The sequence below is a fragment of the Carassius gibelio genome, chromosome A9 (assembly GCF_023724105.1).
Source record: "Carassius gibelio isolate Cgi1373 ecotype wild population from Czech Republic chromosome A9, carGib1.2-hapl.c, whole genome shotgun sequence".
Taxonomy (NCBI): Eukaryota; Metazoa; Chordata; class Actinopteri; order Cypriniformes; family Cyprinidae; genus Carassius; species Carassius gibelio.
Window position 1 is genome coordinate 18,658,056 of NC_068379.1, and position 12,110 is coordinate 18,670,165.

At 37.3% G+C, this 12,110-nt stretch overlaps 1 protein-coding gene across 4 annotated transcripts; it reads right to left on the reverse strand.

Annotated features, from left to right (window-relative positions):
• Nucleotides 1-606: 606 nt before the first annotated feature.
• Nucleotides 607-11,410, reverse strand: LOC128019847 (cyclic AMP-responsive element-binding protein 1). 4 transcript variants are annotated; one of them, XM_052606133.1, is made up of 9 exons: nt 11,244-11,401; nt 8,612-8,691; nt 7,455-7,567; nt 7,154-7,300; nt 6,077-6,177; nt 5,869-6,008; nt 5,506-5,688; nt 4,847-5,000; nt 607-2,938 (listed from the first exon to the last, which is right to left on the reverse strand). In XM_052606133.1, the coding sequence occupies exons 3-9, from the start codon at nt 7,557-7,559 to the stop codon at nt 2,794-2,796; spliced, it is 975 nt and encodes a 324-aa protein (XP_052462093.1). In that variant the 5' UTR covers nt 7,560-7,567; nt 8,612-8,691; nt 11,244-11,401; the 3' UTR covers nt 607-2,793. The 4 variants fall into 4 exon arrangements, with proteins under 4 accessions (XP_052462093.1, XP_052462091.1, XP_052462089.1 ...); XM_052606131.1 differs by having other exon boundaries at nt 7,455-7,570; XM_052606129.1 differs by lacking the exon at nt 8,612-8,691 and having other exon boundaries at nt 7,455-7,570; nt 11,244-11,410.
• Nucleotides 11,411-12,110: the final 700 nt, after the last annotated feature.

A 12,110-nucleotide genomic window follows, 5' to 3' on the forward strand; every position in this document is an offset into this window, starting at 1 on the left:
AAGGTTTAAACCCCGCCCATTTACACACCTCTTTGTGAATAGAATGCAATGGAATACTAGCATACTGCACAGTATATCCCGTACAGTGCCTACTATTCTTTAGTGAAATAGGACGTGTTTAAGTCAGCAAATGGTGTCTAGTTATCATCTCTGAAATAAAAATGTATTTTTTGGGGTTTTTGGGTTGGCAGTGGTATCCCTCTACAACACCGTATAGACCTTAAATACCAAGCATATTTTACAAAAAAGGAAAATATAAAAAAACTGCCTCGTTTGCCACTCCAATTCAGGAATGACATTATTATAAAATGTAAATCTAATTTTGCTAAATATAAACAGAAAAATGTGAGTTAATATAATTCTTCAGACTAATATTTTTTTATATATAAATTACACAGACAATATTATTTTTTTTCCATTCAGAAACTGTAAATTACTAAAAATTTCAGGGAATGACAAGTAAAACATTCAATTTTAAAATAGAAAGACTGAAATGGTATTTTCTTGTAAAACAGTCCAATAACCTTTTGTTTACAGCTTTGAAAAATCATGTTTTACATGCACATCAAGTTGTGCATTGCACTGCATCTCTACCCACAACACCCATTGTGCAGTATTAGTATTTTATTAAAGATTTACATTTGTGTACAAAAGAGAGGTGGGGGGAACAACAAGTATACACAATTGTATTGTAACAGTAATTGAGTGCAAAGCATCTAAAAATGTAAGCCAAGTCACAGAGTGTATATATAATACACTTCTAAACACTATAAAATCCTACCAGTGCTGTACATCATGTCCAAAAAGTTAAAGCTATCATACAAAAAGTGCATGATGTGTTTGTCCAAAATGAATGAGATCAAACATTGCTTCAGACTGATTGTTTTTTTCTTCTTTTTTTTGTATGCATGGAGACAAACACACATAGTAGCATATTTCAGAGTTCACTTTGGCCAGCATGATAGTAGGTCAATCTTATTGCATATGGGGTACATACAAGTGGAAAAAAAGTTACTACCGGTTCAGAAAACGAATAAAGATTCAATCACTGAAAACAGACAGAATTTGCATTTCTCTGAAAGCTGAGGTCAGTCTGTCCTCCGATGTACCAATTCAGAGTCTTGTGTCAGAACATAATTGGTTTTGTGAGGGAAATCAGGTTGCATAAGCAGTTAAACTGCAGATCTGGACCACAAGCGCCTGCTGTGGAGAGATTGCTTCCCCAATTTGTCACGCCTGAATGCATGAATGACACGTCAGGCTGTCGGTTTGAAGTTTAGGAGTCGCAGCAGATGATGCACTTGCTAACAGATGACACGGGTACATTTCCGTACAGACTGGATTTGTTGATGGGCATTTTTAATTCATAGTCTGTTAACATCTCATTTAAAACTTTCTGTCCTCGATGCAATCAATTTAACTGACTTTTGTTTTTTGTTTTTTTGTTTTTTTATAATTATTCATCAACTTTCAACAGAAGCAACTTTGTAAACAAAATACAACTTGTGTTGTCGAAGGCAAACTGTAATAAGTTTCCAGCTGTCCAGTTGTTTCTTGAAAGCAACTCCATGTGGACAAAGGAAAAATGCAATCAAGAGAAATCTTAATATATATTTGAAATAGCTGCCAAAAATGCATATGCAATAACAGATAACATGTACTCTTTACTTATGTTATCACATGATCAAATACAAAGACACTGCGTCCCAGTTGTTAGTGTTGAAATGAAAAACTGACCATATAACGATATCAAAGCTAATGTAATATTTATAAAACATGCTTTTAGTTTATAATGCCAGCGACAGAATGTATTGGACCGTATGTCATCCAATCATAGCTCTATGATCTAGAAGCATAACACACAAGTGATCTGCTGAATATGATCAACATAAATGGGAAGAAACGTTTCAACCTGGAAAATATACCAAATTCCTGACATTGTAATGTGGATTTTGGTGTATAAGTGACCAAATGTCTGCAATAAAATAACCTTTTATATTGTGTATGTGCAACTGTTCCTACTGCAATGGCAGTATTTTATGAAATTGAAATGATTTAGGTAAAAAAAATTGCCATCCTAAATGAGCAAAATGTCAAAATCGAAATATTCATGGACTATAATCTTGTTCTGAATATGATACACAATATATCGGTTTATAAATGGCATAGATTCTGTAAATCAATATTCATAATTTTATATAGTTTGTTCATATTTAAAGGTGTAAATGTCAACTTAAAACACAAGAGCACTAAACGCAAATAAAAGTAACAGTCAGACACGTTAAACCTTTAGAATCTCAAGAGGGAATGATGCCAACTCCAAGACCAAATCTTTCTCGATGCCTACCATGCTATTAATCTCCGTCTACTTATTATTATTGTACATTATTTGTATCTTTTTTTAAAAAGTTAGGGACATATTATACACCAACACAGAAAAAAGGTAAACGTTTTCCCACAAATCCCTCTTCTGAGTTTCCGTTTGAGTCCAGGAGTAAAGATGCCTGAGAAAGTACTTTTGTGTTTACATCCACCATAAAGTTCTCAGCATTTTTTTTTTTTTTTGTTGCTTGTTTTTGTCTTTTAAATGCATGATCCAATATTTCTAGAGGAGATTGGTGTTGACCGGGGACTTCTGTTCAGTTCCCTCATGTGCTTGTGTGTTCATACAGGCAGTCTGTAGCAATTTAAAATAAGAAAACATTTAGAAAACATGCTTCCGTGTCTGGCTGACTTGCCCTTTAGTCTCTGTACACGTAAGTCTGCTAGAACGAAGGGAGAACGGGTGGTACGTCACTCTGATTTGTGACAGTACAGGTCTTTGAGTGCTTTGAGTTCCTCGATGAGAGTTTTGTTCTGGTTCTCCAAAACGGCCACACGGTTCTCCAGACACTTGACATATTCCTTTTTCTTTCGACGGCACTCGCGAGCAGCCTCTCTGGAGGGGGAAAGAGATTTGAGATCTACTTGAGCAGAACAGATGTTTTCAAGAATCTTTTGGGTCCAAAATAGCGCTGTCCAAAAGTAGTCAAATACCAGTGAAACTTCACGATTATCTGGTACAGCAAATCTTAATTTAAAGATGAATATTATACTGCACATGCCTTTTGTTTAAAGATAAATGTTTATATATATATAATTAACCAACTAATTGACAGCACACAATTACATGTATCCTTCAGTTATCATCATCATGTTTCGTTTATTTTTATTTTTTTTTAATGAATATTATCAACATATTTTAGGCTGCAATTACTACAAGCTCCAGATTCAGTATTTTAGCAATGAGATTATTATTATTTATTTATTTAATTATTTATTTATTTTTTTCTTGTTAACATGAGACTGGCTAGATTTACATCGTCTCACCATACATCTGTCAAACAGCTCTTGAGTATTTAAATTGGTCAGAAATCTGAACTGCTTTTAAAGGATTAGTTCACTTCCAGAATAAACATTTCCTGATATTTTCTCACCCCAATGTTATCCAAGATGGTCATTTCTTTCTGTCATTAGTCACAAAGAAATTAAGGTTTTTGAGCAAAACATTCCAGGATTTTTCTCTACATATAATGAACTTCGGTGGGAACCAATGGGCTGAAAGTCCAAATTGTATTTTTAATGCAGCTTCAAATGGCTCTACATGATCCCAGCAAAGGAATAAGGGTCTTAGGGTCATATCTAGCCAAACCATCTGTCATTTTCTGACCCCCCCCCCCCCCCCAAAAAAAAAAACATTTCTATACTTTTTTTTTTTTTAACCACAAATGCTTGTCTTGCTTTAGCTTTGCTTGCACATGAGCATCTTAACTTATTACGTAATCCTGTTGGATGGGTCAAGTGCGGTTAGCTCTTAATCTGTGCCCTCCGGTTCAGAAATGCAGGGCGAAAAACTCCATCTCACTTTCTCCTCCAACTTCAAAATCATCTGAAGCTCACGTTCGCTTTGTAAACACTGAGGCGGTGTTTCCGCCTACATCACGCATAACCTTGCAACATGATTATGTAATGAGTGAGGTCAAGCTAGTCCAAGATGAGCATTTGTGGTATAAAATGTTAATTTTATTTAGGAAATTCTTGATTGTTTCACTAGATAAGACACTTCTGCTGGGATCGTGTAGAGCCGTTTGAAGCTGCACTGAAACTACAGTTTGGACCTTCAGCCCTCACTGAGGTCCATTATTAGGAGAATGAATTTGGAATGTTTTCCTCAAAAACCTTAATTTCTTTGCGACTGAAGACAGAAATACATGAACCTCTCAAATGAGATGGGGTTGAATAAATTATCATAATTTTTATTCTGGAAGTGAACTAATCTGTACTCGCTGTTTCTACAAAACATATTAACCAGCACAACAGTTTTCAACATTGATAATAGTAGGAAATGCTTCTTAATCAGCAAATTAGAATGATTTCTGAATGGATCACTGAAGACTGGAGTAACGGCTGTTGAAAATTCAGCTATCCCATCACAGGAATAAATGACATTTTAAAAAGTCTTATAATTGTTGGTGCCGATAGCCTCGTGGCCAGCGCGCTGCCATATAGTGCTGTTGCGTGTCTGGCGTTCAGAGTTCAAGTCCCGGCTTGTGGACCTTTCCCGATCCTGCCCCATCCCCCCCTCTTCCACTTTGCTACCTGTCTAAAATACTGTCCTATCCTAATGAAAGGCAAAATTGCCGTGTGTGTGTTTTCTTTTTTTTTTTTTTATAAATGAAACCTTCGGTTGGCAAAAGACACTTCATTCAAAAATCTTAACAACCCCAATCGGTAATGCACATATGTGAGTATTAACTGGCTGACTTTACGTTGTTTGCTTTTACCAAAAAGTTGATTTGGTTTTTACCTGTTCTTCATGAGGCGGACCTCCCTCTTGCGCGTGGCCTCTTCAGGAACTCCCTGACTTGGCAGAGCCGGAGAGGATGCCATCACCACACCTGGAGCAATAGTGCTGGTTTGGGCAGTACGAATTTGATAGGTCTGAACATCCCCAGAAGCAGCTTAAGGGCGGACAAAACACAACCGACAAACAATGAATGAAAGGTTTTGAATTAAAGCAGAGAATACAGATGGATACATTCAACTTTCAATAGCCCAGATACTAAGGCAAACTGTTAAAACGATATCAAAATTGATACTATTTACTTAAGCAACATTAGTATCCTTAAACTTTCGAACAATTAATTGTTTCTCATTGGGACACTATTTTCAACATTTACAGGGGTTAATTTGTGATTTTATTGCCATCTGATTCCAGAACATCTGTGTTTTTCTCCCACCATCCGTGTAAAAATTCCCTGGCCAAATGACTTGTATATTCTTTTGACAAAAACGAAGGTTGTGTGGTAATTTAATTGCCGTTTGAAACCACCAAGATTCCCTTTTAAAACTGGCAAATACTGTACATCAATTGTTGTGCTTTGCTGTAACTTCCATTTATATTTATTACTGAAACTGCAGGAAAGTATTTAAAAAAAAGAACTCTGGGAATATAGTCCAGCTCACCTTGTACCACCACTTGATTGCTTGGCACCAGTATTTGTTGACCGTCACTGGTCTGGGCGTACTGCAGGATGGTGGTCCCCGGCTGGGCTGCTGCTGCATTGGTCATGGTGAGAGTCTGCAGTCCCTGCACTCCGTCTGTACCATTATTCGCAAGCTGAATGGCTCCACCCTGTGTAATGGCGACTGGAGGAAGAAACGGCAATCAAGAGGTTGTCATTGATTAGGTGAGAAGCTTTGCACATGGAACTATGTTTAAGATCCAAATATGTTGGGAGTTGTGGTCTTATGGTGCTCCTGACATGCTGAGGATTATAAAGTGTGAGGTGCAGATTGAATCTCAAAATATCTCAATCATGTACTCACTGTACTGGCCGCTGCTGGTCTGATATATCGGGGTTGGCACAGTAACTGTAGTGATGGCAGGCGCAGTGTCCTCCTCAGATTTCTCCTCTTCAATCCTTGGAACTCCCGGAGCGTCTGATGATAGGTCATTCAGGATTTTCCTATAAATCACACAAAGCTGTTGACTTGAAAATCTCCTTACAATAACCACTGAAGAACATTTACATACCTATATGAGGGGCGTCTAGAAAGAATCTCTCTTCGTTTTCGGGAGTCCGTCACACTGTCCACTGACTCCTGTGAGTCCTCACTCTCCGCTACTGTGGAAATCTGATCAACAGACAATTCTTACATTTTTAGACCTGCCTGCCTATATGGGACACATATCACATAATTGCATGTTAAAATCTTTGCTGGTAAAATCATTCTGGGCCCTTCACAACTCACTTTCAACTGTTTCTGTCTGGCTGGCGCTAGAGAGCACTGAGCACCAAAACAGTAAGACATAGGAAAAGTTTCTTCCAGCATGTTAAATGTTATCCCCACTGTGCAATAAAATGAGCAATTCCCAACTATCCATACTTCTATTTATCATACGTATGTTAGTGACTTAATATATCTTACATCTACCCACATTCCCTCGCATAATTCGTCTAGAGCACAGTACATACAATATAATGGTTACTGTCTCCTGTCTAATGTTTTTACATATTTATTTCTACTCACTTATTTTCAATCTTTGCTATCTGTGTCTTGTCACTTGTCAACCTGTCTGTGCATTGGAAGCTTCCCTCACCAAGAAAAAGTCTTTGTGTGTGTGTGTGTAAGCACACTTGGCAATAAAGCTCTTTCTGATTCTGATTAAGAGAATCACGTGAGGTGATCGGAATACATCAAGGTTGAAATGGATCTTGTCACCTGACAATCAGTCATAAACATGTAGAGATGTTGGAAGTAGGGGTGCTCCGATCACGATCGGCCGATCGTTATGCGTATCTCCTCAGTAAAGCCGGTTTTCTAATCAGCAGTTAATTCCATCAGGTGCCTGATTTCTCATAGAGCAGCTGTTACTACACAGAGCCGTTGTTAATAGAGAAGATGCGCAAATCACGTTAATTTTCAGCGTTTATTGGCCCATCTTCTCAGTTAACAACGGCTCTGTGTAGTAACAGCTGCTCTATGTGAAATCACGCACCTGATGGAATTAACCGCTGATTAAATAACCGGCTTTACTGACGAGATGCGCATTAACGATCGGCCGATCGTGATCGGAGCACCCCTAGTTGGAAGTGTTCATTTCTCTTACCTGGACCGTCTGCACCTGTGGGGACTGAATGACTGAAGGTTGAGCAGCCTGAATCACTCCGTGTACCTGCACTGTCTGACCATTGGGCAGCTGCACCAGGGTGACTGTGGGCGCTGAGGCACTACCGTGTCCGGCAGCCATTGTTACCTATCCAATATCACACATACATTCAAACACAGTCATCCTGCCACTAATGTCAGACTCTTGATTGAAAGTTTAAGCTCTTCATGTTTCAAAATAAAACATTAAGGCCTGAATTAATTTGATGTACTGTACAGTAAACAATCGATTGTGTTCCCACCTGTGCAAGAGTGGCGATCTGGGCCTGTGTGATCTGTTGGTTCTCAGTTTCAGAGACTGCAGTGTCTGCACCCTGCTGGGCATCGGCTCCCGACTCCATGGTCATTGAGTTAGCTGCTAAGAAACAGGATGGAAATTGCAACATACTGAGTTTACATTTTTGACACGTGTACAAAGAAACTATCTAGCCCATATTTTGAAGTAGACAAAAACGATCTAGATATACTATATCTATACAACTAGATATATTTCATGTTTTAATCATCATACATGCCGATATCATGTCATCCCACTGAAAAATGTAATTTAGTTTTCCATTTATATATTGTATATTGATAGAATAAAACCAAAGAATACACAGCATGTCAAAAACCACATTATAGTTTTTATGAAAGTCATCAAAGGCATCACTTACTGAGCCCCACACATGACACGCAGAAAAAAATATAAGGCTAAATTGTGTGCACAATTTACTAATTCCTTCCCTCAATGTACTAAAACGTGCACACGATTACTACCGAGTTCCCTCGATTTACTATTTAGTTCACTTGATTTATTAATTGTGCGCACTATTTACTAATTCGTTCCCTCAATTTGCTAAATTGTGCGCACGATTTAACAAATAATGATGAGTATATATTTAAAACAATAAAGATAATATTGATGAAGAAAATAATAATTATAATAAATTCCGCAATAATCCATACAAAAATAAGAAACTGGTGATTTTGAATTACCGTATTTTCCGGACTATAAGTCACACTTTTTTTTCATAGTTTGGCTGGACCTGCGACTTATAGTCAGGTGCGACTTATCAAAATTAATTTGACATGAACCAAGAGAAATGAACTAACCGTCTACAGCCGCGAGAGGGCGCTCTATGCTCCTCAGTGCTCCTGTAGTCTACACTGAGCAGCATAGAGCGCCCTCTCGCGGCTGTTAGATGGTAATGTTTTCTCTTGGTTCTTGGTTCTAAATAAATGCGACTTCTAGTCCAGTGCGACTTATGTTTTTTTTCCTCATCATGACGTATTTTTGGACTAATGCGGCTTATATTCAGGTGCGACTTATAGTCAGAAAAATACGGTAAATAAATGATCAACACATGTTACGCAAGCTAATTCCTCTTAATCAACACTACAGATGAAGTGTACATACATCTAAGAGGGAAACCCAGACAAAATCTTCACACCGTCCACTGACTCTGGTAAGTCTTCACTCTCTGCTACTGCAGAAATCTGATCAGACAGACACAGAAAAGTCACTATATTAGGCAGGAACTTTGACAAGTATCATCAAAACATGACAAGTAATGTAAGATTAGACCGAGTTCCTTTTTTCCTTGTCACTGTGACTTCTATAAATGAATGTACATTAAGTTTAATGAAAGTGCTTCACAGCATCTTGGTACCATCACATTCATTGCATCCAAGCCAGTGGTATTGTAATGCTACTTGGTACTGTAGTACTAGTTTAGCTGGGATTATTGTAACATGATTAAGATATGAAAACCCAACCTAAACAAAGTTTAATATCCACTAAAATGTTTTGTGCAGTTTTATAAGACAAGCAAATCAAAATTAAGCTCGAGGGTTTTTTGGAAAAGGTTGCTAATTTTAAAATATACATATATAGCCACAGATTAGTTAAGTATGGTTAAGTTTTTCCTGTGCTGCAACTTTTTTTTAATTGGTTTAATTGAATTATTTGACATTACGTAGGAAAAAAGGGCACGAATTTCCTGCACTCAAGATGAGCACAGTAATGAATAAATACATTACATGGCCATTTGGTCTAAAAACTGAGACTGCAACATTGCATGTCCATTGACAAATGCTTCTTGTTCAGGGAAACTGCATCAAATATGACTTGTCTTCATTTAAAGTTGCTAAATGTAAGATGCAGGAACAAACTGCTAAATCGTTGCTGAACATGTTTACGCTCAGGGTTCTGTGAAATCTAACCTTTGTTGCTTTAGCACAGAATACAGGCAGGTCTCTCTCGAAACATACACCTTCATACGTCCCATTAAGAGATGCAATGCATTACAGTGCACAGCAGAAATGAATTAAAATCCCACTGTGAATTTAAAATCTTTGTAGGTTCTCATTAAATAAAGTCCAGTGTGTAACCCCAAGGTGCTCTGAAAAGCTTTATTTCTGCACTGGTCTACAATAACATCTTATATTAGAGTGTAAAATTACAAGTGCACTGCCCAGTGATAAAAAATAAGTACTGCAATAAAGGTGTCATCATATAGCGCTTTTTTTTTTTTTTTTTTTTTTGAAAGTGCATCACAATATGCTGTGATTGCAGTCCTGACTTCTCTTGACTGATCAGCATTTGTAGACTTTGGAGTGTCTGACCTCTAGGCCTCTAATAGTTGGATTAATTTACCCCACATACAGATAGCAAGGCTATAGGTTTTCATGAATGAACCTGTGACCAGCTTCTTTCAGCATAATAAGAAAAAAAAAAAAAAAAAGCCATTTTTAATTACTAAAAGAAAAAATGATTTGCAAAAATAGTTAAATGGGTTTCCTGAACACTTCCTATTGGTCAAAACAACAGACAGTAACCTAGAATGGCGAAATTATACTCATCTGCTTTATAAAAAAAAAAAATATATATATAATATATATATATATATATATATATATAAAATTAAACCTTAAACCATACTAAATGTTTGTACCATAATGTTAGTATGATAATTAAAATATCATATAATAATGATTTGTGATCAAATATTAAATTAATATATAATGATAAAATGTCTAAAATAAATACATTAGAAATTATAACAATGTTTTATTAACCTTAGTGGCTGTTTTTAGTTGTGTGTGACACAAAAAGGTCGACCGAGCACTTTGAAACAAAAATATGAGAAAGGGAGAGAGAACAAGCTCCAGCATGGCAGAGAGCCTGAACTGACAGTAATGTGATCTCATCTGTGGCGTGATTGGTCATGCATAGTTCTCCCTCTACTTTTTAAATTCTATTTTCTGCCAGACGGATTATTCTAGGAAAAGTAGCTGTTGTGCATTTATAGATCTTTACATCTAAAGCCATAAGCATGCATCCAAACGACAGCATATAGATATTACAAAATAATTATTTGCTTTCTTTTTTCTTTTTTTCTTTTTTTTTGCCACTGTGGAACAGATCATGATCAATGCCTTAAACTTTTTTATAAAATACTTTTTTACATCTTGCATTTGATTAAGTTGGTGCAATTTAATATCCAAATATGTAATACAATAATGAATTTATTATGTGCAATGTAAAGAAGGTAAATGTGCTTGAGGGTGCGCAATCACAGGCAGAACAGAATCGTATATAATGAAACATTAATAACCCAGTCCTACAGGATCAGTGTGTCCAATAAATCGCAGAGTGTATCAAAGGACATCAGAGAAGATTAAATTATTTCTGAATGATATTATACCCTGAATCCACCCAGAAGCACACATTTTGTCTAGCCAGCCGCTGCCAGCGTGTGAAAGAAGCCAACAGGAAAAGGGGAAAACCCACATATATGATCTGCACAGATGGTTTGAGAACACCAGAGATGTTATATATCCATATTTCCTTTCATTTTAAATTTTCAGCCATACATTAAGATTTCCCACCCTGGGTTTGTGTTGCTCTCCCGTTTGCCTCCCCTCCCTCTCTGCATGCAACAACTACAGCCGCCATGATCTCTTTGTTTCCAACGGGCCGAACCCAAACCAAATTTTTATGCTACTCGAGACGAGCCCTTTCCCTCCGGACACTTGTCTCCTCTTACCGATACAGACTCCCTCCGTCACTCTCGAGCCCTCGGAGCTCCACTTTTATTCAGGCCGACACGTAAGAGACCGCGTCAGGCTACACCTCCGTCGCGTCACCGAGAACAACAACACAGAGAACGAGACGAAAATCCGATCATCAACCCCACTGCACTGAGCGAGAGCTGCCGAACAGCGTGGCGGAAAGAGTCGAGTGGTGACGGATATAGACGAAGCGTTGCCGAAGCTTAACGAAATAGTGCGAATACGACATACTTGAGAAATACTGTTAAATGAACCTCGTCACATGTTTCTAAAATGGAACATTATTTAGCATACTTAGAAATACCAAATTAATATCAAAATATAAAAAACAGTCTTACAGTCTGTCGAAGCTGGTTCCAACTGGTTAACTGGTAGGTGTGACCAACTGAAAAGTGCCCTAAACCTCCCAGAAGACCAGTTTAGAGCTGGAACCATCAGCAAACCAACTAATGCTGGTTTGAGCTGTTATTTAACTCATCAGAGATTTCATCAAAAAGCTTTAACAGTGTAGACTATCTGAAATCCATCATACAGGCCTATACGCAAAATACTGCAAAACGTCATGTTCATCAATTAATAATTAATTCAACATAAATTATCCAGACAGAAAAGACAAATCACCCCTATTATTTTCACTATGGCCAACTTTGGCTTTTCTAAATGAATATGCAGAGCTGGCAAACACACTCATCGTGGGAGAGGAATATCATGACAAGCAATTGTTTTTAATTAGTTTAACAATATTCTTATATCTTAGAAATATGTCAACGTCAGGAAAATATTATTGGCATTTCTCTTCTACATTTAGGAGAACATTAAATACGGTGACTTCTGGAACCATC

Coding starts and splice junctions, on each gene's coding strand:
- LOC128019847 (XM_052606129.1), bottom strand. CDS start 7,559: ATGACCATGGAGTCGGGAGCCGATGCCCAGCAGGGTGCAGACACTGCA. Junction 7,301..7,454: donor AGATCGCCACTCTTGCACAG/GTGGGAACACAA, acceptor GATATTGGATAG/GTAACAATGGCTGCCGGACA. Junction 2,939..4,846: donor GTCCGCCTCATGAAGAACAG/GTAAAAACCAAA, acceptor TTCCCCCTCCAG/AGAGGCTGCTCGCGAGTGCC.